A 26,997-nucleotide genomic window follows, 5' to 3' on the forward strand; every position below is an offset into this window, starting at 1 on the left:
AAGAGTTGACTAGAAGTTATTAAAAGTAATTTGGACTTGCCTTTGAAGACTTTAGCTACAGGAGCATAAACATCTTATGGGGGTGCTAGTCGTTGTGTGAGACTGAAGGCCATGGGGTTGATGTGGAAGCTGTTCCTAGTTTTGTTCCTGCCTTTTGATTTATTGAAATGTCCAATCTAAGGAGAGGATTACAGTCCAGAGGTTTCTTTGGGGAAATTCTCACTTGTTCACTCTGATACGCTCTTTAGCACAGACAAGACAGAATAAATAGAGAGGGCAAGCTGAATAAGTGACCAGTTTATAAATATAAATATAAATATAAATATACACCTTTCTCTAGGCTGAGCCCTTGGTCTCTGCCCTCTTTTGAGGATTTGTTCATCAGCATTCTACATAGTAACCCGAAAGACTTCAGTGATCACTGGCATTTACACGGATACATTTAGTGTTTTAGATTTAAAGCTATTAAAAATGTTCCGTGTGTAATTTCAACTTGTTTCAGGCTGTATTCATGAGCCATGTGTTTTTTCTGTTACTACCTTTACATAATTCAGTTTAGTTTTGTTTTATACATGTTTGTTTGATTTGATATATTATCATTTGCCATTGAATCAGAGGGACTTTCAATAAAGCAGTCAGAGGAAAGAGCATACATCGACTCGACACTCCTGTCAGTTTGAGTTTAACAATAGCCTTGTCAGTATTTACTAGTTGCATTGTGTTGTCTGTAAATGTAAACATTGCATCTGATCTCACTTTTAGAAAATCCTCATTGGGAAGGGAGCCTTTCTCTGGATCAGTCTACCTGGGATGTGGATTTTGAACTTGCAAATAAATTGTATGAAAGATGGAAGAAATTTAAAAACAGTGACGTCTGCAAGTAGGTCTTCCCCTTTCTTCATTTCCTTTACTCAGCATAAAGGAGACACAATTACATGCTACTTTGTTGAGCTTGCAGCACTGAATTTTTAGTAATGGATATTTCTCTCTAGCTTTTTATTTTGACAAATTTCAAACCTCAGGAAAGTTGAAAGAATAGTGCAGTGACTACTCAAATACAGTATTGCATTTAGAGTCAACCGTGGTTCACATCTTACAGTTGCTTTATTTCCCTCCCTACATCTGTAACTGTGTTCATGTGCACACAAACATGTACACCTTTTTAAGCTGTAGATATCATGATACTTCAACCCTCAATACTTTATTAGGAAATACTTTCTTTCCTAAGGTGAATATTCTGGTACATATTACTACACTGCCATTACATACCCAACAAACTTAACATTGATCCAATTATACCATCTAATACTCAGTCTCTATTCTGATTTCCCTAGTTCACCCACAAATACCTGTTATAGCTGTCTTTTTCCTTTTCCTTTTTTAAAGTCCGGGATCTATTCAAGGATCATGCATTGCATTGGGTTGTCTGTTTCCTTAATTTTCTTTGGAACAGTGTCTCCACCTTTCTTCAACTTTCATAATGTTCACATTTTAAGAGTCCCCGCAAGTTATCTTATAGAATGTTCAACACTTTGGATTTTTTTTATTACTTTCGCAAGTTTACATTCATGTTAGGCATTTTTGGGAAGAGTGCTAAGTACTTGGTTGGTCTTGTGTCCTTATCATTTCGTCACCTCAGGAAGGACACCAATTTGTCCATTACTGACATTGCTAAGTTGAGTCATTTGACTCTCTCCTTTGTAGATGTGACAGATCTTTCTCCATTGTTGATATATATTTCCTTTTGCAGTTAATAAATACATGTATGATCATTTGAGATCATATAAATTTACTGTTCCCTAAGAATGTTTCACCCATGCTTTTAGCATTCATTGATAATCCTTGTCCTGATCAGTTATTAGTTAATGGCCACAAAATGGTGATGTTTCTAAATATCTTCTTCATTTTTATATTCTTATTGAGCATCACTATGGATTCTTTGATCATTATTATCATTATTATTATTTTAATATGTATAATATATTTTATTGATTTCAGAGAGGAAGGGAGAGGGAGAGAGAGAGAGAAACATCAATGATGAGAGAGAATCATCAATTGGTTGCCTCCTGCATGCCCCCCTAATGGGGATTAAGACGCAACCCAGGCATGTGCCCTGACCTAGAATTGAACTGTGACTTTCTGGTTCATAGGTCCACACTCAACCACTGGGCCACACTGGCTAGGCATCATTGTTATTTCTTATGCTAATTTGTCCCAGATTTGGCTGATGGGAACCCCTTCAGGCTAGTTTGTGGGTTTCTTTGACATGTCCTCATCATTTTTTTAAAAAATCCTCACCTGAGGATATACTTACAGATTTTAGAGAGAGGAGAAGGGGGGTGTAGGGGGAAGTATAAAGAGAGTGAAAGAGAAACACTGATGTGAAAGAGAACATCGATTGGTTACCTTCTGTGAATGTCCCCACTGGGGATTGAACCTGGTATGTGCCCTGACCCAGAATTGAACCTGCAACCGTTCAGTGTACAGGATGATGCTCCAACCAACTACCCACACTGGCCAGGGCTCCCATTATTTTTTAACCTTCCTTGCTTTCTAGTAACACAGGCTGTTCCAGAATCATCTTGTGCTTACTCTTCCCCAGACCCAGAATAAGCTGTTTTTTCCCAAGACCCCTTGCTTGTTCCTTCAAGTAGGAATGATATATCTAATGATTTCCTCTCTTTTGTGTCAAAATTATTTCTTATAATATTGCCTTTCTGTATGAATTACACAGGAGGAATGTTTTAGGAATGACGCGGTTTGCCCCCTTGAAGAAATCCAAGGAGTCAGAATCCTTTGTTTTCTTTCTGCCTCGTTTGGTCACAGAGCCGGCCCTCGTGTTGAACTTCAGCGCAACTGCCCTTAGGAACAGCGTGGTGAGGAGCCTGTGTCTTCTAACCTCTTTGTCAGTGACACCCCATCTCGGGTTTTTAAGTTACACGAGTCTTTCCACCTTGAGAACATTGTTTCAGGAACAAAATTAACTTAAATTCACTTTAAATGACACAAATATGCCACGTGATGCTTAGTAGGGAGGTATCAGAAGATCAAAAGAAGGAATAAGACTCTAAACAGGCTGAAGTGCATAGAACAAATACATTTTATGAAGTTTGTGTCCAACTCAAAAATCTTTTCAGTTTAGAAAGTCTTCAACTGCAATAAACAGAAAATTCAGACTAACATTCACTTAAATAGGCGTTAGTTTGTTTCATAACGAGGAGCTCCTGGGGAAGAAGTCCAGAGCTGCTGAAGCGGCCCTGTGATGCCATCAGCAGCCCGGGCTCATTCTGCCTGTCCACTCTCCATCCTGTGTGTGTGCTTCCTTCCTGGGTGTGTGTCCCATTGACAAGGGTGACCCGGGCAAAGCGAGAGAAGTGACACCAGCAGGCTTGCACTCCATCTCACAAGCCTCATTGCCAAAGACACATCTCACATATGATCTGAGTGATAATTTAGACTTCACCAGACACTCACTGGGTTCCTTAGGGATGACATTCTAAGACTACTTTTAAAATTTTTAAATTTGAAATAATTTTAACATAGAGAACAATTTCAAGAGTAAATCCAAGAACGTCCAATTGCCCTTCACAAAGACTCAATCCATATTTAATGTTTGCCACTCCTACTTTGTCATTGCCCTTCTCTGTCCACCCACACATATATTTTTATGAGCCATTTGAGTGTCACACGTTATACCCCTTCCCTCTGATTATGTCAGTGTAAAGTTCCTAAGAGCAGGTGCATCTTAAATACCAGAGTATACTTATCAGAATTAGAAAGTGTAACATATCTAATGTTCAGTCTATATTCAAAAATGTCTAGTCATCCCAGCGACATACTTTATAGCCATTTTTCCCCCTTGGTTCAGGATCCAATTCAGGATCTTGCATTGCATGGTCAAGTCTTTCTCCTGTCCTGTAACCTTCCTCAGCCTTTCTTTGTCTTTCATGGCATAGGCATTTTTGAAGTGTGGGGGCCATTTATTTCCTAGAATGTCCCTCAATTTGATCTGTGTGGTGGCTCCTCGTGACTACATTCAGGTCATGCAGCTCTTCGCAGGAATATTGCAGGGGTGGTGCTGGGTCCTCCCCCGGTGCTCATTTTCCTTTCCCGTGTCCAGGTGAAGTACTTCGTGGTGCAGAACCCTTCCTCTCTGCCGGTGTCCTTGCAGCTGCTGCCTCTCTCCTTGTATCCTAAGCCCGAGGCTGCCGTGCGTCTGCTCCACAAATGGTAAGACTTTCTGATGGGTGGTTTGGGAAACACCGTTCAGACTCGGAATTATTTCAAGTCCTTCCTGCTTTCCACCTGGACTCTACATGTGGGTGCACGCAGTATTACCCCGTGCACCTTGGGCACCCAGCCCCTTGGTGCATATAACCTGTTGGCAATGACCAATTCTGTCTGTTATGTGGCATTTTCAGGGTTACTACATCAAGTCCATTTCCCTGCAGACTATACTTTTCCTGGTTAGGGAACCTTGGCAATCATGAATTTTTCACAAGTACTCCTAGAATCTGGCGCACATAAGACATGAGTTTAGTGTTTTGGTATATTTTAATCTAGTGCAGTTAAACAGGGCACGATGAGGATACTGTTAGTTCATGTCTGTTACATCTTATTTTCGCACAATCACAGTTTTGCTTAGAGTGTTTCTTCCTTTGGGTTCAGTAGGACCTACCCTCATCCTAAGGTTTTCAACTTCAGCACTATTGACATTTTGGACCCGATGATTCTCTGTCGGGGGCAGGGGGAGGGCTGGCCTGTGCTTCGAATGCTGTTTAGCAGCATCTCTGACTTCTACCCCATAGATGCCAGTTGGACCTCCCCAGCTGTGACACCAAAAATATTTCTAGACATTGCCAAATGTCCACGGGACATTGAACCAGGAGATGAAATGACCCTTGGCTCAGAGTCCCTTCCTGTCAGGTTCCATAGTTAGGAACCATTCAGAGAAAAAAAATTGTTTCACAGGTTGAGCTTTTGTCATTGTCACCATATTCTTCTTTACATTCCCATCCGTGCTGCCCACATCATTGGACACTTACCATGTGCCAGGCACGGTGTGGGGGCTGGGACAGAGTAGTTTATGTGCAAGTACATGTGCTCACACATATAAAATATATGTGTGTGTGCACACACATTTTATTCTTTATTGGCAACTTAAATGCTATTTTAAACATTTTTTTTCTTTATAGGTTTGGCGCCGACATGCAGACGATTAATTTCACAACTGGCGAATTCCAGCTCACCAAAGCTTGCCCTTCCCGGGTAGGGTGTCGTCTTTAAACAGAAAAAAAGAATGCTTACACACTAGACACATAGCATATGGGCCTCGCTGATTCATGTTTCAAGTGTCTTTCTGTAATATATGTGGCGCTCTCATTTTTATATTCCAGGCATTTGGTATATAGAGCAGATTTTCCCAATTAATGAATGCAACAGGAGCCCGTGGATCCTGTTAGCCCATAGATCGTTTTAATTTGATGATTTGGATTCACGTGAGTGAAGAAATAGCGATTGAAATCAGGCCTATGTAGAAGACCATAAAATTTGAGACCCCGGAACTATAATTCTCTTAAGATTCCTTGGCGCCATCAAATTCTTTTTAGGGCAAGAGGAGATAAAAACAAATACATCAAAAAAGGATCTTCTCTTGCTGAACTGGCTTCATGTGTTTCGAAAGCCACTCAGTTCCTGTGACAGTCACCTCATCTGTGAGTTAGGGTGACTCTGGAATTCCCAAGCCTGGGGGCTCAGGAGGTCTCGCGTCAACACTTTGGAGCAGGAAGAAACATGTCATGGGGCGAGGATGTTGTTTGACGGGGTTCTTGGCAGCCTTGCCTTAGTGTTCATTCCGTGGCTCTTTGTATATCGCTGTTTTCCTTACAGGCATTCTGTGTGTGTGGATCCACTCAAAAGTGGAGCCCCTGTTAAAAACACACATGCATATACATGTAAACACACGTAGGTATACAACTACATGTGTCCCCCAAAATGTATATACACACTTTGAATGATTACAAAGGCAGTGTTTATTAAGATACATTTCGTTTTCAAAATTGAGCTATCAGCCATTAAAAGTGTGCTTACATTTTTTGGGGGGACACCCTGTGTATTTCTAATACACATATTTAACTTCCTTGGGCATTTTCTTCTTTCTCCTCACTTAACTCTCCAAAGATACAGTTAGCTCTAGAGCAGTGGTTCTCAACCTTCTGGCCCTTTAAATACAGTTCCTCATGTTGTGACCCAACCATAAAATTATTTTCGTTGCTACTTCATAACTGTAATGTTGCTACTGTTATGAATCATAATGTAAATATCCGATATGTAGGATGGTCTTAGGTGACCCCTGTGAAAGGGTCGTTCGACCACCAAAGGGGTTGCGACCCACAGGTTGAGAACCGCTGCTCTAGAGTAACTTGAATAACAGGAAGAGGGAGACCACAGAGAACTCCAACTAAGTTAAAATTAAACCAATCAGAGTGCGTTTTTAAGTAGATTTTGAATGGAGACTTATTTGCCGTAGGAAGCAACCTAACAATAGATGCTCCTCCCTCTTTGTCAGTGGTCTAGGCGGCGTGGTCTTGTTTTTTTTTAGTGAGCCTGTCCCGCTCTGTCCCAAGCAGTCTCCCTGGGCTGTTCAAGGTAAATTAGTCCAAATACCAAGAGATAGTTTGCCCCACTAGAATTGAATCAAATGTAATTAGAAATTCCAGAAATAATGCCAATCCTTTTACGTAGAAGTATTCTATTCAGATTGGTATAACTCCTTGGAAAAAGTTTTTAATCTCTCGTTGAAGATTCCTCCCCTAAAAATAGACACCTTTTGTGATAAAGGGAATTATTACATTCACAAAAAGAATAGTCAGTGTCTATGCCTTTGAGACACTTAAAAATTTTAATTTTTATTAGAATTCTTTGTGATGTAAAGAAAGGGGCCTGTATTTTAATTGTGTGGGTTTGCTTTTAGAGATGTAATTGCTTTGGTTAAGACCATGTGGAGTTGGACACGCAAGGTTCTGAATCCAGATTCTTCCATGTTCTTGCTGTGGGACCCTGGCAAATTATTTAACCTCTCTGAGCCTCATCTCTCTCCCTCATAATATAAATGTTTGAAGAATCAGTAAGGTTTATGGAATGCTCAGCATTTTATAAAGCTTATTGCATCCCAGCATCTGGCATATAAGTAACATTTAATAAATGGTGCTGTTATTATTATACTTTAATACTAAACATCAGCAGCTTTTTAAAAAAAAATCTTACTTTTATTGACTTTCAGAAGGAGGAAGGGAGAGGGAAAGAGAGAGAAACATCAATGATGAGAGAGAATCATTGATTGGCTGCCTTCTGCATGCCCCCTACTGGGGATCAAGCCCACAACCTCTGGCATGGGCCCTGACCAGGAATCAAACTGTGATCTCCTGGTTCCTGGGTCGACGCTCAACCACTGAACCACTCTGGCTGGGCACATCAGCAGCTTCTTATTCAATATTCCTATTGTATGTATAAAGCAGGATTTCTCCCTTCATGAAGCTTACAATTCTAATGAAAATGAATCAAATGCCATCAATATTTCTTCTTTCAGATAGCATAGGAAATGCTAGCAACAATTGAAGGATAAGACAAATTTAAAAATTAGAAACATGAAAAAGAGAAATATTACTATGCAGATTATGTGATTATAGCTCTTAGAAATCAATTGTTTTTAGTGAGGAGTTAAAAAAATGTGTAAAGAGGGAAAATGATAAAGAACTAAATCTTGAATATTAAATTTAGACCACAAGATTTATCCAGAAAGAGATAAAAATCTTAGAATAAAGGAGAATGTGCATAAATGAAGGTCTTCAGAGTGGAGAGACTAAATATAATAAAGATGGTCTCTATACAAACTTAAATTCAATATGAAAGAGAATTTGGGGTTAGGCAGCAGTGGGTGGATGGTTTGCTCAGATCCTTCTAGTGTTCAAGTAGAGGCTGTTGGGTCTGTTTTCTAAGTGATGTTTTCCACTCAACACATCTTTACATTGAAGGCTTCTAGCCCCCATTCCTCTCCAAGCCAGGAAACAAGTCCCCTTTCCAGCATCCGTGTGGGTTGTCCTGCAGCCACCGCCAGTACTTCTCAGCTGTGGTTTGGGAACTGTTTATTGGTGTGAACTCTCAGGATAAACAAGTTCGACAGGTTGATTAGGGTGGTCACATCTGGGAATTAAAAGAAAAGCAATCATGTTCATGCTCTAAAATGCACATAATGAAGACAGAAGCTTGCTTTACAGGAATTGTTGAATTGCACTTATTGAATTTGCAGGGTATGCATTCTGAGGGATCCAGGTTTGGCAGCCTCCACTTCCATTTGCAGCCTTTGGCAAAGAAAAGGGTCGGTGTAGTTTTCACGCCAGCTGACTATGGAAAAGTTACCTCACTCATTCTAATTCGGTAGGTGTGGCCCCCTCGTCCTGGGGAGTTTTTTGATCATTGGCTCGTCTGTCTGAATTTTTTCTCTCAGGAACACATGATCTCTTTAGCTACGTGCTAACATGTACGTCTTAGTCGGGCCTTCAGTGGCAAGGCTGTGTTGCATGTTAGCAAGAGGCAGTGTCTGAGAAGAGAGGCGACCTGAGGCTCCACACTTAATCTGTGCTTCAATTTCCTCCCTGTACAGTAGGGAGTGTGGGTCCCTCCATCCATGAGGGGAAGCACATTTCACTCAGCGTCTCATTGACTTCTGTCACAAAGGGCAGAACACAAGAATACATACAAATGCATACACACAGCACACATACAGGCGTTTACTTCCCTGTCTTAGCTCAGAAGAATAATTAAAAAACTGCTGTATGCTTTTTCATTCCACAGTGTTTGGATGTACATCACTCTCATTTCTGTCTGTCTTGCTTCTGGAATTCTCTGTAGCCTCGAAGGGCAAGTGCTTATTTGAGCCCATTGGCTCTTTCTGCTTTTTTCCCCTTCCTTTTAAACAAGTGTTATATTGCTAGCTGATTTAAGCAGCTAAATGTTTTCCACTCTTAATTATTTTTCATCTTTAGGTAGTCTTTATTGAGAGTCTTCTTTCAAAAATTGACAGTAAATGCAGATCTAGACTTCTCTGCATTGGCAAGAAGTCTAGCACAAATTTAATTTTTAATAAATGACATTTTAGTTATTTTTTTTAAGCTTTTCTAGTGTCAGATCAGCTGGCAACAACTTTCTTATTCTGGAATCTATTTAGTATGTTGTATATTGTATGTATTTGTTCTTCTGCAAGTGAATGCTACTAAACAGAAAATGGACTAAACGTTCTTTTAAGCATTTTAACTAAGACTCCTCATGCTTTGATGATGGTGTGTTTCATTTTAAACCCATTTTCTTTTGAAGAATTAAGGTTGTAGGAAGTATAGATATAAACTTCACCTCATGCCAGATGAAACTATCCCAGACTCTGAAAGAAAACCTAAATTTTTTTATAGTAGTTAATTTATTTTTAGTGGTTTCTGTTTTGATACACAGTATTTTTCTGTAAACAATACCAATCACCTAATATCACTTAATAAAGATGTGACGATAACTGTATTTTGCATAATGAGAAATTAATTCTTTCTCTGTTTCTATAGTGTTTACATTCATGATGACTGGCTTTCGGTCAGTCTGCATTATTTAACCATCATTTCCACTTCACTTTTTCATCCTAGGAATCATAATTTCAGTTAATGAAAAAGCAAAAACTAGTCTGAATTACTGTTTAATAAGAACTTGAGTAGATATATGTTATTTGTGGGATAATATTTTAAATCTTCAGTTCAGAATAAACAGTAGGGTTTTACTTCGAGAATTATTCCTAAGGCAGAATTTCTCATAGTCACAAATACTGTGAAAACGCCTTAATTCACCATGTGAATAATTTTTATGCATTTGTCTGTGTTTGTTAGTGTTTCTCTGTGGCCTCCTAATTTACTTCATTGTTTGTTTGTTTTCTCTTGGAGGTCGGATCACCACCCTGGTGGCTGGTTATTAGAAATACATGGGTTTATGTACTTGGCTGACATTGAAGAGGGATCATGATCATTCACTCCTTCTTGCTGTATTCCACTTGTTCTGTTCTGTGCTTGTCAGGAGAGGCCACACTATTTAAATGGATTTTCTTTCTCAAAACAGGAAAAATGTTTTTGCTAACTAGGAATATTTAAGTACAGGTGACTCTATTGTAATGCCTTTTATGTGTATCTCCTTTCCCTTAAAGGAATAACTTGACTGTTATCGACATGATTGCCGTGGAAGGATTTGGAGCGCGAGAGTTGCTGAAAGTGGGCGGAAGACTGCCTGGCCCGGGAGGCTCGCTCCGATTTAAGGTGCCCGAGTCCACGCTGATGGACTGCCGGCGACGTGAGTTCCCATGCGAGGCGCTCTGACAGAGGGGGGGGCTGGGTGCCAAAGCCAGCGGCAAAGGGATTCTCTTGGAAGCTTCTTTTAAAATGTTTCCAGTAAATTCATTGTATCGAGGCAAATTATTAAATAAGGCAAACATCTGAGCCTAAATGGGCTGATATCACTCAATTAGAACAATAGTCAACTTAAATGTAATAGATATAGAGGGGGAAAGTACAGTTGCTAAATTACTAGCATAGTGTCTGATGTTTAAGATAAATAGTATGATCTGTTAATTTGGTTATCAGCTACCTAATCTAGAAAATCACAAATGGTGGAGAGAAGACTAAAGGCATGTGACCCAAGGGAACTTTTTGCAGTAACAGAAGTGTTCTGTGTCTGTGCCATCTAGTACAGTAGCCACTCCCACGTGTGGCTGATGAGTGCTTAAAATAGAGCTAGTGTGATTAAGAAAATCAAGTTTAAATGTTTTTAATTTACTTTAAGTAGCTTTATGTGTCTACTGGCTACTGTACTGAACAAGGAGACTTATAAATTTACTTAAACGTTCCATTAAAACTTTCTAAATTATGCATGTATTTAAATTAAATGCTTTTAAGCTACTTTTATTAGTTTCAAGAACTTTCTGAGGAACTAAAACAAAAATCAAATGAGATGTAAAGTGTTTCTGGTAAATTCTTGTTTTCCTGTTATCATTTTTAATTTCAGGAACACATTTAAAGCATTTTAGTGTAACAATATGTTTCCTGTGGAGAAAGCTAATTAGTGTAACTGTTGGATAATTTATAGCACTGGTTTAATGCCTGATGGGAATTTTTTTAATTTAGAAAGCTATGCTGAAAGTACACTGACTTTGAAAAGATGTATTAGCCATTTGCATTAAAAATTTTTCATCATTTTTCATTCATTCATTTTGAGCTGACCTTGAGAGATAGAATTAAAGAGTAATGTAAAACCTATAGAACCAGATAAAATATTAGATTGTGGGTTATAAATTTATAGGATTTTTAAAAAAATGTGTTTTTATTGATTTTTAGAGAAAGAGGGAGGGAGAGAGAGAGAAACATTTATTGGTTGCCTCTGAATGCACCCCAGAGAGCATGCAGCCTGGGTGTATGCCCTGACCTGACCGGGAATCAAACCAGCGACCTTTTGGTGCACAGGATGACCTTCAACCGAGTCACACCAACCAGGGCTATAGGAGTATTTTTAAATTGAGAGGACTCTTCCCTTTTTAAACATAAAATGTGCTCTCGTTTATTTGCAAGGATTTAATAATTTACTTCCTCTTAACATAGTGGGTCTTCGAACTGTGTTTCTAGTAGCCATGATGGCTTTACAGAGCAGCACACACAGCCTGTTAACTGGTCCCCCCGTTCAGTGTGAGTGGGGTCTCAGGGGCAGAGGGTGTGTAGAGCTAGTAGTAAATCCAAATGATTTGGCTTCTGAGAAGAATAAACTTTTAACCTTAACCTTTAATAAGTAAAAGAACAAAAAAGAGATTTATTCTTTTGGTACCTAGGCTGATTGTTTAACTTAAAAAATTTAACTAAATATTTTTTATTTTATTCTGATAATATAACAAAATCTATAACTGTTCAAGAAAGTAGGTAGAGATCATGCTTTGAGTTTACATTGATTTTTGGAAACATTTTAATAATGTGCACATTGTTGCAATAAATTATTTTATATCAATTTTGCAGTTCATATGTAATAACTATCACTTTTCATCCTCACTAGAACTGAAAGACAGCAAGCAAATTTTATCTATTACAAAGAACTTCAAAGTTGAGAATATCGGACCACTTCCTATAACTGTGACGTCTCTGAAGATCAATGGGTATAATTGCCAAGGCTATGGATTCGAAGTGCTGGATTGCCATCAGTTTTCCCTGCCCCCAAACACATCTCGAGATATCAGCATTGTGTAAGCATAGAGCTTTAACCTCACTTAAGTTTTGTGATGTTTTTAATGTCAAGTGGGTGGGGGGAGCCTTTTTTCATTGGTAAAATATCTTAGGTTGTTTTTATATAAGTATCTTGCACAAGTAAGAAATTTTGCTACGGTGATGATTATGTTTTGTGCCTAAAATTAAAGTTTACAAAGGTGAATCTTTTGTCACCAGGTTTACTCCAGACTTTACCTCTTCCTGGGTCATTCGTGAGCTGACTCTCGTCACTGCGGCTGACCTAGAGTTTCGCTTCACTCTCAATGTGACCCTCCCTCATCACCTGTTGCCTTTGTGTGCCGACGTGGTTCCAGGGCCCAGCTGGGAGGAGTCATTTTGGAGGCTTACGGTCTTCTTTGTCAGGTAAACGACCACTGTTTCCACTGTCCTCTCACTGAGTGGAGGACCCATGCAGGCGAGTGGAGGAGCCATGCAGGCGAGTTGCGTGAACTTGTTATGTTGCCTACATGCAATCAAAGCATATGAATTGAGTGGAATTTATATTATTTAAAGAACCCTCACCCACATGAAGTAGAGAAAGTAGTAACTGGAAAGCTTTAATATAATAACAGTAAATGAACAGTAAGACCTACAAGCCAAATAGACAGTTGTGAGCCATGTATGTTCATTGGCAGTCCTGGTGGGAGATATACTAAATGGTACTCTTATTCGCTCCATGGCAATGGAAATTTAAAACCACAATGATCCTTTCAGAGTGATTTTATCCTGGAAGCATCTTTTAAAATGGAATTGAAATGTCAGACTTATAAATATGCACATTTTTAAAAACGTGGGTGGTTTTTTTAGTCTTTAAGAAATGTCAGAAATGGTGATGTCACATATCTTATGGAATTTTAATGCTGTGACTTTAGACATTATCTGTCAACCATTCACTGCTCTTCTAGAATAAATCTGTGTTTTGAATGCCCGTCAGAACCATGCCACGATGAGCCTTGTTGCTTTCTTTCTCAGTTTGTCCCTGCTGGGTGTGATTTTAATAGCCTTCCAGCAAGCACAGTACATCCTTATGGAGTTCATGAAAACAAGACAGAGGCAAAACGCGGGCTCCTCTTCGCCGCAGAACAACAGTCCGATGGAGGCTATCGGCTCCCATTCGCACAAGTAAGGATTCTTGTGGCGTGTGTGTGGGCGGGGCTGCTTCTCGCCTTTGATAGTACTGATTTCCAATTTTATTTTAACTTAATATAAATTTTGACTCCAACTTTGTTTCATAAATTTTCTTTGTCCCTGTGTGTCAGCTGTCACGTTTTTTTAATTATACGATAGACTTCCTGTAAGGACATAGTGTTTTGAACTCACGGAGCTTGAGAAGAAGCAAGGTAGAACTCAGTCCCCACAGTATTGATTGCTACCTCCCTCCCTCGTGGATTCGAAAACAGACAGGTAGTGTTTTATTCCGTGTGGCTCTATCTTAAGTGTTTTTACCCCTCTCTTCGATTCAGAAGCAATTGCAAGAACTTTCTCGATACCTACGGCCCCTCTGACAAAGGCAGAGGGAAAAGCTGCCTCCCGGTCAACACTCCACAGAGCAGGATGCAGAACGCTGCAAAGAGGAGCCCAGCGACCTACGGTCACTCTCAGAAGAAGCACAAGTGCTCAGTCTATTACAGCAAACACAAACCCAGCGCATCGGTCGCCAGCACTGCCAGCCTGGCTGCCGAGGACAAACAGACGGCGAGCCTGGGCGGCTCCCTGGCTGCCGCTAAAGAGGACGTGTGTACCGATATAATGGGTGAGAACTGGACAAACCTCAAATACGCCAGCGGCATCAACGTCAACCTGCAAAAGAATTTAACCTTTCCCAAAAACTTACTGAATAAAGAGGAAAACACACTGAAAAACACAATTGTTGTCAATAACACTTCTTCGGAATGTCATACGAAGGAGGGAATACAGACATGTATGTTTCCTAAGGAAACGGACATTAAAATTTCAGAAAACATAGCTGAGCTCAAGGAGCGAGAACTCGGTCCTCTGAAGACCTCGAAGAAACTACCTGAAAACCATTTGCCAAGAAACTCACCTCAGTACCAGTCAGACTTGCCAGAAGTTTCCAGGAGAAATCACGGTAATCTTTACCTCCTCCTTGATGGTTTTCTCTCCTGTGTGTCTCTGGTCTGGTTTAAATGGAGTTTGTTCTCACCAGTGACTTGAGTTTTAATTGTGGATGCTGAATTTTTCGTTCACGTGCACAGTTTTAGCAAAGGTATACATGTTAACATACAGTTTCTTAGCTGAAAAGTTTAGGACAAGGTGCCAAGGTTTTAGACTGTCGTGGCTAAGAAGGTAACTTTAGTACCTGTGTCTAGAGAGAGTGGATATCATATTTTATTGTTGGGAGGGTAGGGACACCTTTTCCTAATTAGTTTTTATCTTGGCTTCTCTGACTGTTTGCAAAAGTTAATCAGCCCATAAAATGTTTCTGGATGAACAAAACTTAACCAACTTTTTGTATTTAACAGCGGCTTCCATCTCATGTTCCTTGTCCTGGTTCTTTTCTAATTGTGTCCCTTGGTTAAAAGGAGACAGATGTCCTCCTATAGCAAATACAGTCCATGAAAATGTAAGCAAAACTAGACTCGGGAGACTGGCTACATATAAAATTGTCACTGAGCTTTAACCGAAGCCTCTGGCCTCTGGGATAAAAGCCTGTGCTGATGTTTCTTGTCCAGGGCGACCATGTTAAGGTGCACTTTTCTGTTAAGGTCATTGACTCTTTTTAATCTGGAAATATCAGTTACCTTTGACCTTATTTGAAACAGCTACACATAATTCATTCCTTGAGACTGTGGAGAAAGTACTGAAGTATTATGGGTTGGCTAACTCTAATGAGCTTTATGCATTTAGTAAAAAACCCCAGCTGAATTTTAAATGTTCCATCTCCAGTTTGAAAGGAAGCTGGAGTCCTCCAAGTGGAACCTGGTTTGGGCACCTGTGTTCCGGGTACACCTCGTTCCAACCTGTTTGTACCATTTCCCTGGCAACAGTGCTCATGCTTGGAGTGGACTCCTGGCGGCAGGGTCAGCACTGTCCCCTGTGTCCTCTCCCCCTGGCATGTGAGCACACCCTCTGGACAGTGTACTCAACCAGATTGTTCCGTAAAGTCGCAGCGTAGCTTGTCGGAGGGTGTTCTGTGGCGGGGCCGGTGGGATGCCTCCTGTTCCATTTCTGTCCCAGACACTCTCCAGGGCCCAGACCACAAAATGCTAGCGAAGGGTGAAATCAGGGGGTGAGTCCGGCTGGGCTTGTCTCGTGTGTGTCACTTAGGCCTTGCATATTGGACATGGGCTGACTTCACACAAACCTAAAACCCGAGTTTGAAGGGCTTGTGCTGCTTCCGTGGTCTGTTGTGTCCATCTGATGTGTGGATAAACGTGCCTGCGAAATGCCGTGGCCGTGGCACTGGGGAGAGACAGGTTCTCCAAGGCTGTTTTCACACACTTGCTCTTTTGGCATCAACCTGTCAAACGCCTGGGAAACACCCATGTTTTCCAAACATTTATTCCACGTTGCAGCGTCTTTAGATCATGTGACAAGAGTAGGGCTTCCTGTGTAATGTAAATGATCTTTCAAATGTGTCTCTTTTCAAGTGCTTATAACTATTATTTTTTTAAGTGTAGGATCAGAATAGCAGAGATTTAGAATTAAGACTAAAGACACACTGCCGCTGGCCTCAGCACCGTAAAAGAGAAATAGTTAGCCAATTATAGTATTGCTTTCTGCTTATAATAATGCAAAGGGTAATATACTTTTAAATTTAATAATACCCTACACCGCAAAATTAACGTGTAAGTTTTCACTGAGTTAGATACATGCCTTCAAAATTTCTGAAATACCAATATTTGCAGAAATTGAAAAAAAATAGTCTCATTTACTTGCAGATACTAACAGCTTAAAATGGGTATCTAGCAGTTTATTCCACATATACTATATGGTTAGATTTAATATAGTAAAACTTTAAGCAGTTATTTTGTTGAGTTTACTTGTTCCTTGTTCTATTTGTATTTTTTTTTTATCTTCGTGGCTCAAACACTCTTATTTTGTGAGATAAATTTAGAAAATTGTGTAATACTCTAAGTAAACATGCTGTAGGATAATATGGACTGGCTCCATTATTTTATTTTATTATTATTTTTAAAATGTATTTTTATTGATTTCAGAGAGGAAAGAAGAGAGAGAGGAGGTGGGATACATCAGTGATGAGAGAGAATCATCGATTGGCTGCCTCCCGCACACCCCACAGTGGGGATTGAGCCTGCAATCCCAGCATGTACCCTGACCAGAATTGAACCCTGAGCTCCTGGTTCATAGGTCAACACTCAATCACTGAGCCACGCTGGTCGGGCATGGCTCCATTATTATTTTTTAAAATATATTTTTATTGATTACAGAGAGAAGAAGGGAGAAGGGGAGAGATAGAAACATCAATGATGAAAGAGAATCATTGATTGGCTGTCTCCTGCACACCCCCTTTTGGGGATTGAGCCCGCAACCCGGCATGTGCCCTTGACTGGAATCGAACCTGGGACCCTTCTGTCCGCAGGCTGATGCTCTATCCACTGAGCCAAACCAGCTAGGGCATGGCTCCATTATTTTAAATGAAATGTAGACTCACGGTATTTTTTAGTTCTTGCAAATTGTCATGTTAGAATTTCTCAAAGAGTTAAAGAAGAAGTTGCTTTTAGAATTCATCTGGTTTTTCTGATTCTTGTCCCCACAGAAGGCATTATTAATTTCCTAAGAGTCTCTGCTTTACCCCTGTTGGGGGGAAGGTTAGTGTTGAATATTACATTTGATCTTTCCTAAGAAATGTTGATGACTGATACTTTTAGTGCTATTCTTGGCCTGAAGAAAACAGAAGGAAATCCATTTTTCCATGAATTAAGACTCGAGGAAAGTAATGGTACCGTTTTTTAAAAGAGAATATCTGTATTCTGTTTCATGCTTACGGCTTCCAGAATCCAAAGTGATGTCTTTATGATTTCCTGTTCCCTTTCGGACCCGATCTCCGTTGCTCCTGGCTATTTCCTCTGCTCCTTCATGGTGCTGGATGCATGCTTTTCCTCTCTGCATGCCTGACACCCAGTCCGTGTTGTAGAGGATTCATGCTTTCCAGCATTTTTATAGCGATGTAATGTTTATGCAGTTTTTGTTAACAAAATAACAGTATGCTTACCTTCTACTTATTTTAAGAAATGGATGTATCTTGCTCTGAGCGAGCTTAGCTTGTAGCTTCAGAATTTCCGACTCTGAGAAAGCCGCCCTGCCCCACCTCCCACGGCAGGCCGGCCGGCGGGGGCCTCTGCTGGTGTCTGGTCAGGCGGCCATCTCCCCCGAGCCTGCAGCCCGCTTTGCTGTGAGGTTGGCACTGTGGTCATTTAAGTCTTTCCCAGGTTGCAAAGGTATCAGGGAATCTCAGATAAAGAAAAAAAGGAGGTTTTGAAATACTATGTTTCATGTTAGACGACTGAGGCCAGTTAGTATAGGATTGCAGTTGATTTGACTTTTTTTTTTTTTTTTAAGTAAGGCAGTCATTTGAAAGAAAAATGGAAAAATCATGTTTTCAGATGAGGTTTCTATCAGCACCAACCTTGGCTACAGGATCCACCTCCCGCTTATTTCTCAGTCTCTGGACACCGCTCACTGGGCAGTTGGGCATTCCCTGCAGAAGGACCTGCCCTGGAATGTTCACATGGCTTTTTTGATTTTTCTTTTTTTTTTTTTTTTTTAAGTAAGGCAGTCATTTGAAAGAAAAATGGAAAAATCATGTTTTCAGATGAGGTTTCTATCAGCACCAACCTTGGCTACAGGATCCACCTCCCGCTTATTTCTCAGTCTCTGGACACCGCTCACTGGGCAGTTGGGCATTCCCTGCAGAAGGACCTGCCCTGGAATGTTCACATGGCTTTTGATGGTGGCCCATTTATATCTGTTCTGGTGTTTTCTTTCTAACAGTCAGTGAGGGGAGGATGATAAGGTGGTATTTTCATTTTATAAATAAGGAAACTGAAGCTCAGGCAGTGTAAGAGACTGACTTGATCATAAATCTAATTAGTGCCCGAGTCATGACCAGAACTCAAGTCTTGACCCCTCTCTCTCCAACTTTTTACAAAATTGTGGTAAAATATATATAACACAAAATTTACCATTTTAAATTATAAAGCTCAGTGGCATATTAAGAATATTAACTTTGTCATACAATTATCATCATCACCAATTTTCAGAGCTTTTTCATCATCCCAAGCAGAAACTCTGTACCCATGAAACAATCACTACCTGGATTCCCTCCTCCCAGCCCCTGGTAGCCAACATTCTACTTTTTATCTCCATGAGTTTGTTGATTCTAGGTTTCACAAACAAGTAGAATCATGTACTAGTTATGTTTGGCTTATCTCACTTAGCATAATGTCTTCGAGGTTCATTCATGTTGTGACATGTATCAGAATTTCTTTTTTCCTCCCACCTTAACCATTTTTTAGTGTACAGTTCAGCAGTGTTAAGTATATTCACATTTTTGTGCAAGGAATCGTCTCTTTTTAAGGCTGAATGATATTCCATTGTATGTATGCTACATTTTGTCTATCTGTTCATCTGTCCATTGACATTTGGGTTGTTTGTACCTTTTGGCATTTATGAATTTTGCCTTGGTGAATAATGGTGTGCCCCTCCCTTTTATCCCTTGAGCTCTTTAAAGACTATTCATAGAACTTTTAATATAAGTGCTTTTTTACTTGTAAACAAAATAAGTTTCTAGAACACTGTGGATGTCAAAACCAGTCCTTAAGTCTAAATGTCATTAAATGAGATTGATGTGGCAAAGAGAATTAACTGTGGAGAATATGAGTGGAAATAATGAGCTAGAAATGGAATCATTTTTATTCATTCAAGGGAATAACCAGCAAGTGCCTGTCAAGAATGAAGTGGACAATTGTGAAGCTTTGAAGAAGGTTGACACAAAGTCTTCTTCAGAAAAGAAGATCCACAAAGCGTCGAAAGAAGACGTGTGTTCTGAGAAGCAGGACATGCCTTCTGTCGAGGTCCGTACTTCCTTTTTTCTTGCCTATTAGAATAGTACCCATTTTTCAGACTTAGAGTGTAGATGTCTGTGTAATGACTGTAGCTGTACATGTCTATGTCCTCCATTTGAAAGAAGTTGGTTATCATGCATTTAGAACTGCATTGATAACTGGTGAGTTGGATGTGTCCAGAAAGTTTTATTTATTTTCTAATTATACAGGAGGTACTGAAATAACTTGGCATGGGGGGTGGTGGGGGAAGACATCAGCTAGCTTTTACTCTCAAGAGAAACTATTCTTAAGCAAATGGGTACCAGACTTCCTGGGCTTGAACCCAACTTATCATTTATTTGTTCGATAACATTAGACAAGTTAAACACCCCAGTCTCCTTATCTGAAAAATAATATAATGATAATACTAACATAAAATAGTATACCTACTTCATAGGATTGTGAGGATTAAATGAGTTGATATGTTAAGGGCTCAGCATAGCAGGAGTTCCTAAGTACTGATGAAGAGTAAGCACCAAGGAAATGACAGGTATGACTATGATCATTACTGACAAGGGGGCGGCTGGACTTGGATGTGAGAAAGGATAGTAGACAGAGGGAGATATGGAACCAGAGCGTTCATGGCAAGTCAGCCCTGGAGCTTGCAACTGGGGAGTTGGCCCTGTGGAGGTTAGAATTTAAGGGTGACCCTGAATTCTCTGAGGTGTATGCAGAGAGAACGCCTAGGGCCTGAGTCTGAACCTTGCAGTGTTAAAGTTACAGACGGCTTGAAGGTGCAGGTACAGTAGGAGATGGTACGGGTAAAGCTAGGGCAAATGATGAAGACAGGGCATGCCTGCAGGAGCGGTAACAGTCATTGACTTGGGGCTAGGTGGGATGCATGGGGTTAGGGATGGGCCTTGGGGACCCAGATGCTGCCTGCAATGAGGTAGAAACCAAAGCTGAGATGTGCTGACTCCACAGTCCCACAGTCTCGTGCTGGGAGGAGCAGTTGGAACTAGTCATTCAGATCCCCTCAGTCTGAGGGCCACAAGAAGGAGGTGGCCCAGAGCAACAGTGCCATGAGGTGCTGTTGCTGTCATCCACCTGCCACCTGTGTGGGCACCATTCTCCCGTCTCAAACTCGGCTCACAGCTCCTAGCTCAGGTTAGCTCTCCATACTTGCCCTTGGTTTTCTTAACTTGGTCAAGTTCTTTATTTTTTTATTTTTTAAAATCTCACTCCCTGGAGCTCTGACATTTCTTGCACCGGGGCCCAGTCATTGCCTGTGTTCCTCCTTCCTTTTCTGGTCCATGAGCCTGTGGAGGGCGGACATCTGCTCCGAATGGTGGTAGCCAGCTGGACAGTCAGGATGCAGGAGTCCAGGGATGTGGGGGACTCAGGCTGTGCTTTGTGGTGAAAGGCCATGGATTTTGCTGGTGCTGCATGGGGGCTGTCCCCTGTCATTTCTTCGCTGGCTCAGTGATTCACTTCCAGTTTTGTAGAACTAACTCCCCTTTGAAACCCCATGCATGAGTATGCTTTCCATTTCATTGTTGGTTTGGAGAAAATCATTCTCAATAAACACATTCCCAAGTACATTGCTCACTGTTTGTTTTTCTAGCGTATTCTTAGGGTCTAATTGTACAGCTTAGAAAATTATATAAATCTGTATAATACATAGGATCATTCCTCTAGATTTATTGGCAAAGAAGGTTGAAGCCCAGACTTGGGAGCCACAGACTAAATTTTGACCCTTGCCTTGGCTGTTTATTTTCTTTCAAGCAGTTTTTCCCCCCTTAACCCTTTGAGTGCCAACCAATATCCTAGGAACTATGCTAAAATTGCCAAGGCATTTTTGCTGATTTTACAGCAGTTTAGGAAAAAAATTATGAATCGAAAGTAAATGAAGTTACATATTCAAAAACTTAAGGAAACCTTTACTACATGGACATATTTAGCAATATCATCATCACTAATAAAAGCAGACTTAGAACTGGACACCATTTCGAAGCTTTGAAAGCGCTCCCTGCACTTTTGGCGAAAGACAGGAGGAGTGCGATCGCGCTCCCCGGCACTCTAGGGGTTAATAAAGGCATTCATGATTACCTTAGGAGCACAAAGAAGGAAGGAAAAGATCTATCCAAAATGAACCACTTTTCACGTTTTTCTGTATTCTGCGTTTCTTTGCAAATTGTTAAAAATGCAGGATCATTATTGTGTTTATGTAGCTTTGTTATAATGTTGTAATTCTAAATAGTCTCATGTCAGGAATGAACAGGAGCTTTGTTTTGGGGGATTACATAGCATTCTGTCATTTAACTATGCCATAACCTACACCATTCCCCTGCAGTGGGACATAAAGTTGTTGACAACTTTTTATTTTCATAAATAACACTCTGATGAACGATTTTGTTCCTAAGTCTTGCCTACATACTTGATCCCTCCTTGTTCTAGCTTTCTAGAGGAGAATGAGAGAAGAGCCACTGATTAAGGCGTGGGCCTAAGCCATCATCAGTCGGATATCCCCCGAGGGCTCCCGGACTGCGAGAGGGCGCGGGCGCCGGGCTGAGCCCTGTAGTCGTCTCCCCTCCTCTCTCTCCCCTCCCCCCTGCACGAATTTTGTGCACCGGGCCTCTAGTGTTATGTAAACTTCTCAGCTTGAGGTTTGGGTTTTGTTGTTTTGCACTAGGTCAGCAGTGTGTAGAGGCAGACACTCCCCTGCCTCTTCTTCCCGGGGCCGTGGAGGGACACTAAGGCTGCTCAACCGCTCGATATGATGTGCACTGACCACCAGGTGGCCCAAAGAAGCCAGGTTGCTTCCCAGGGAGGTGGCAGTGACTTATGTCCCCATGCACGATACACCAGAAGGCTGGTTTTACTCTGCTCTCAGCAGCACTTTTTTGGGCAAAGTCTTGATCAGTGTGATAAGTGAACGATTGTGAGTTGCTTTTTTAAATTTGGAGGTACACCTCTTACTAGGGAAAAGGGATCATTTTTCTAAATTTCATTTTTTGTAAAGTTCTGAAAACACAAGTAAAAAATGATCCATCCAAAATCCTACCAGTGATTTTTTTTTTTTAAGTAAACGAAGACGTGAATGTCTAACTCCATTCCCCATTCACTGCTCAGAGTCTGACGCTGTTGACACTCCCCTGCCTCCACCGCAGCCCTTCCTCCTCTGGAGTTTGCAGGCAGGAACATGCAGTGTAAACGCAGTTGAGGTTTTTAAAACCAAAATGGAAAGAGGAGATACAAGCTGGTCTCAATTTGCCTTTCATAAAAATATACTTTATTGTTAAATATTTTAGATGAACACTTTTTTTTTTGCCTTTTATGTTTCTTTTGTGAATTTTTAAAAAATATATTTTATTGATTTTTTTACAGAGAGAAGGGAGAGGGATAGAGAGTTAGAAACATCGATGAGAGAGAAACATGGATCAGCTGCCTCCTGCACACCCCCTGCTGGGGATGTGCCCGCAACCAAGGTACATGCCCTTGACCGGAATCGAACCTGGGACTCTTCAGTACACAGGCCGACACTCTAGCCACTGAGCCAAACTGGTCAGGGCTCTTTTGTGAATTTGCATTTCATGTTCTTTGCCCACTTTTCAATTGAATATTAGTGTTTTTTCTTATTTTCTATGAGAACATATGTAAAGCTGTTAATTCTTTATCTATCAGTGTATTCAATTTTTCCCCTTAGTTTGTCCTTTTCCTCTTATTTTTTATTTGCTTTCATTTATATACATTGGCTTTGTGCGGTCAGCCTGTGATTTCTCTTCTTTGGTTTCTTTCTTTGCTTTTATTAAACTTAGGAAATCTTATTTCCCCACCCAGCAATCAGTCAAATTGTCCCTTCTACCCAGGAGATCAGAGAACTTAGCCAGACCAAATAATTCAGTAATGCTGATGATCATAGCTAAGTCTTATATAAACTGCTTACTGCGTGTCAGTCAGTTTAATCCTCACAACAGCCTTTTGAGGAAGTCTCAGGAAACTGAGCGGTAAGTTCCTTGCCCAAGATCACTTAGCCGGAAAGCACCAGTGAGATGCAAACCCGGCAGGTTGGCCTCAGAGACTGTGGTCTTAATTGCAACACTACATGGGCTCTCCGTTTTCTGGTTAGTCCTGCCTCCCTACCTGTGACACCCTCTCTACCAGGAAGCAGAGAGCCAGATTGTCTCTATCCTTCCTCTCATTTCTTGACAAGTCTGTTGCTTTGATTCTCTGGTTTGCTTTCCACAAACTGTTCCACTGCTGCTTCCATTATAGACCCGTTGTCTGTCTGTCTGTCTGTCTGTCTCTCTCTCTCTCTCTCTCTCTCTCACACACACACACACACACACACACACACACACACACACACACACACACACACACACACGGCTAAAGAAAAAGGCCGTTCATTCAATTTTCATTCCTCTGTGTTGTCTAGCTTTTTACTCTCCTTCACACCCTCTTCCCGTCCTGTCCTGTGTTGGCTCATGGGCACTGCTGCTTGGTCATTCCATTCGCCTCTCTGAGTCCAGAGTGTCCGGCACTGTCCTAAAGTTCGCTCTTTGTAATGTTCAGAGAAAGTGATGATGCTTCTGACCACCAAGCCCCACCTCTCCGTAGCCCTAACATGCATACCCTCTCTTTACACCTGGTGACAGTTCTAACATGATTGATTTGAGGAAGGCAGCCAGTGTCAGAGTTAGTCTCTGACTCACTGTCTCTGACTCCGCATAGAGACTGATCCTTCGTTTGTTTGTGACCCTGGAGGGACGGACAGAAAGGCTCAGGTCCTTGCTTGAAAAGCCTCTCTTGGTCCTTAAGTGGACAAGATAGGGCAGGGGAGGAGAACCCTCCCCATCCCCCAAGTTAGAAATACACAGGGAACAATACATGCACAAATATGGCATGTTTCTAATGTTTAACTCTGGATTGTCTCTGATCAGATTTCTGTACTGTGTTTGTTTCCCATCAGATTTGAGAAATTAGCATAAGGTCCTGTCGAATAGAGCTTTGTGTGCTTAATTGTCATGTTTTAAAAATACCTTCAGAATCAGAAAAAAAACTTAATACATATTTATTGGGGAGAAAATAAAGGAGTATAAAGAAGGAAGAAAAAAATTCCCATAATCCCACCACATGCACAGGCACAATTTCATTTACTTCTAGAGTTTCTTTATTATAGTGAGCATATTGCTTTAATAGATACACGAGGCTTTCGACACCCCAGACGTGTAACAGGCAGGCATCGACATCTTTTTATTTTTCTTCCAAGTCATGTTTGTTAGCCAAGTGTATGCTAGAACCTCATGGATTCCTACTCTGATTTCTGGACCAACCTTCTGAAAGAGGACGGTACAATGAGCCAATCCTTGCTCTTTATGAAATGTGAATCCTGAGGGTCAATGGGAAGAGGACTCCCTGAGCCAGGGGATTTGCCTTTGTGAGAAGGCGTTTTCCTCCTGGAAAGACCTCACTCGCTCAGAGCCCTGGGGTCTCAGTGTGAGCTCCCCCGCTCCCACGCTCCCACTGCCTCCGCTGCTGACAGTGCCTTTGCTTCAGGGCAGGTGGTGCGAGGGAGAGAAAGAGTAAGCATTAGAAGACAGTAGAAGTGTGAGCTATTTAAAAATTAAAAAGACGAGGGAATTCCCCTTACCCTGGACCTATTAATAGACCATGCCTAACATTTAAAAGAGGAAAAAGCCCAAATGAAAAAAAATTATATCTATATATACAATTTATAATTTTTACATATATATAAAATACAGAGTTGACCCTTGAACAACATGGGTTTGAACTGCACGGGTCCAGTTACATACGGATTTTTGTCAATAAATATTGTAAATGTTGTTTTCTCTTCCTTATGATTTTTTCTTAATAACATTTTCTCTTCTCTAGCTCATTTTATTGTAAGAATGCACATAAAATACAAAATATGTGTTAATCAACTCTATCAGTAAGGCTTCCGGTCAATAGTAGGCTATTCGTAGTTAAGTTTTGGGGAGTTAGAAGTTTTAATAATTATGTTTAGATTAGCCATGAAATACCCATGAGACATCAAAGTCATGGATATTAGCCCAAGCTATTTCAGTGCTGGCATATTTTGTAACAGAGATAACATGAACTAATTTTTTGTAAACCCAAGTAAAATAAATGTATTATACTGAAAACTAAAGAAAAAGGTTATGTGTGGATTTTCGATTGCATGGAGGGAATCAGCACCCCTAACTCCTGCATTGTTCAAGGGTCAACTGTACATGTAGCTCATGCTAAATTGAGTTTTTCAGAACCACATTTAGAAAACACCCAGCATATTCTTGCCTTATTTACTTAGAAAGCTTAAACTAGTTTGGAGCATTCTGTGGAGATTTGGCTGTTCCCCTGAAGTTCATCTATAAACAAATAAAAATGTAAATACACAAATTACTTCTGAGTCAAGTTTTTACATGATCTTTCTTCAGTGATGGTTCATGGGAGTTGCCCATGCCAAATTAACAGGTGAAGGCTGGGGGATTTATTGCTGCTGAAGTTAACAGCAAGCTGACCATAAATTGCTAACAGATGTTTTTCCTTTTTTGCTCCTTAGGAATTTTATAGGCAACCTTTTTTCTTTCTTTCTTTTTTTTTCTTTTTGCGGAGGTTGAGGGAGGTAGAGAAAGAAGGAAAATGAAACCAACTAGAGTTTGAGAAATGTACGTCTCCATTTTCAACGTTGGAACGTTATGAAATTCATACAAAGTTGGTCTTCAAATGTTTATTTAAAAAAATCATACACCACCCCCCCTTCCTTTTCCAAATTAACCAAACTTTTCTATGCAAAAGCCTTTAAAAAAATCACAGAGTGGTGTTTGTTTGGTTTGTTTTCTTAAATGTATATACTTGGTCCATTCAAGCCTTAACTAAAGGTTTGCTTTTCTCTTTAGCAAGAAGATCCTGATAGGAAGAAGAAGCTTCAGGAGAAAAAAGAAGGAAATTAACCCCCCCTTCCTTTTCCAGATTAACCAAACTTTTCTATGCAAAAGCCTTTAAAAAAATCACAGAGTGGTGTTTGTTTGGTTGGTTTTCTTAAATGTATATACTTGGTCCATTCAAGCCTTAACTAAAGGTTTGCTTTTCTCTTTAGCAAGAAGATCCTGATAGGAAGAAGAAGCTTCAGGAGAAAAAAGAAGGAAATTTACAAAATTTAAATTGGAGTAAAAATCGAACGTGTAGAAAAAACAAGAAAAGGGGTGCTGCCCAGGCCTTGAGGTGTGTAATTTTTACAATCCCTTCAAGATTTCTATCTAGTTTTTACTCTATCATTTCACACTTAGCTTTTATCTTTGAGTCTTAGTTTTGTTATGTTGGATACAGATAATGTGAGAGTGTAGATGTTTGTATTTTGAGATAAATGTTCTTAAAATTAACGTATTTTCTAGTTGTGTTTTCATTTATTTTGTTAAAAATACCCTCAAGTGAACAGATTTTTCACATTTTTACTTTACCAAATGCTAAAAGCTATGGGAGGTTTTAGAGAAAAAGCCTAAGACACCCTCCATGCCAGGACCTTGCATGAAAGGAGACAGTCACCACTCATGGAGGCCGAGGTTCCGACCTGCCCACAGTAGTGCTCACAGCTGCGGGGAGAGAGGCGGGGCAGACAT

General features: G+C 40.5%; 1 protein-coding gene across 1 annotated transcript in view; it reads left to right on the forward strand.

The window, feature by feature from the left end:
* The window catches only part of KIAA0922 (KIAA0922 ortholog), a gene marked incomplete at its 5' end in the record, with an annotated part of 147,381 nt that overhangs the window by 107,701 nt on the left and 12,683 nt on the right, over positions 1–26,997 (forward strand). Inside the window, 12 exons of the mRNA XM_014543902.1 lie at positions 763–880; positions 2,735–2,876; positions 4,121–4,230; positions 5,196–5,268; positions 8,309–8,436; positions 10,235–10,377; positions 12,121–12,307; positions 12,507–12,692; positions 13,302–13,451; positions 13,793–14,418; positions 19,239–19,387; positions 26,478–26,602. Coding sequence (XP_014399388.1) covers positions 763–880; positions 2,735–2,876; positions 4,121–4,230; positions 5,196–5,268; positions 8,309–8,436; positions 10,235–10,377; positions 12,121–12,307; positions 12,507–12,692; positions 13,302–13,451; positions 13,793–14,418; positions 19,239–19,387; positions 26,478–26,602 — 2,137 coding nt within the window. The remainder of the gene's footprint in view (positions 1–762; positions 881–2,734; positions 2,877–4,120; positions 4,231–5,195; positions 5,269–8,308; positions 8,437–10,234; positions 10,378–12,120; positions 12,308–12,506; positions 12,693–13,301; positions 13,452–13,792; positions 14,419–19,238; positions 19,388–26,477; positions 26,603–26,997) is intronic.

This window comes from Myotis brandtii, unplaced genomic scaffold, assembly GCF_000412655.1.
Source record: "Myotis brandtii unplaced genomic scaffold, ASM41265v1 scaffold34, whole genome shotgun sequence".
Taxonomy (NCBI): domain Eukaryota; kingdom Metazoa; phylum Chordata; class Mammalia; order Chiroptera; family Vespertilionidae; genus Myotis; species Myotis brandtii.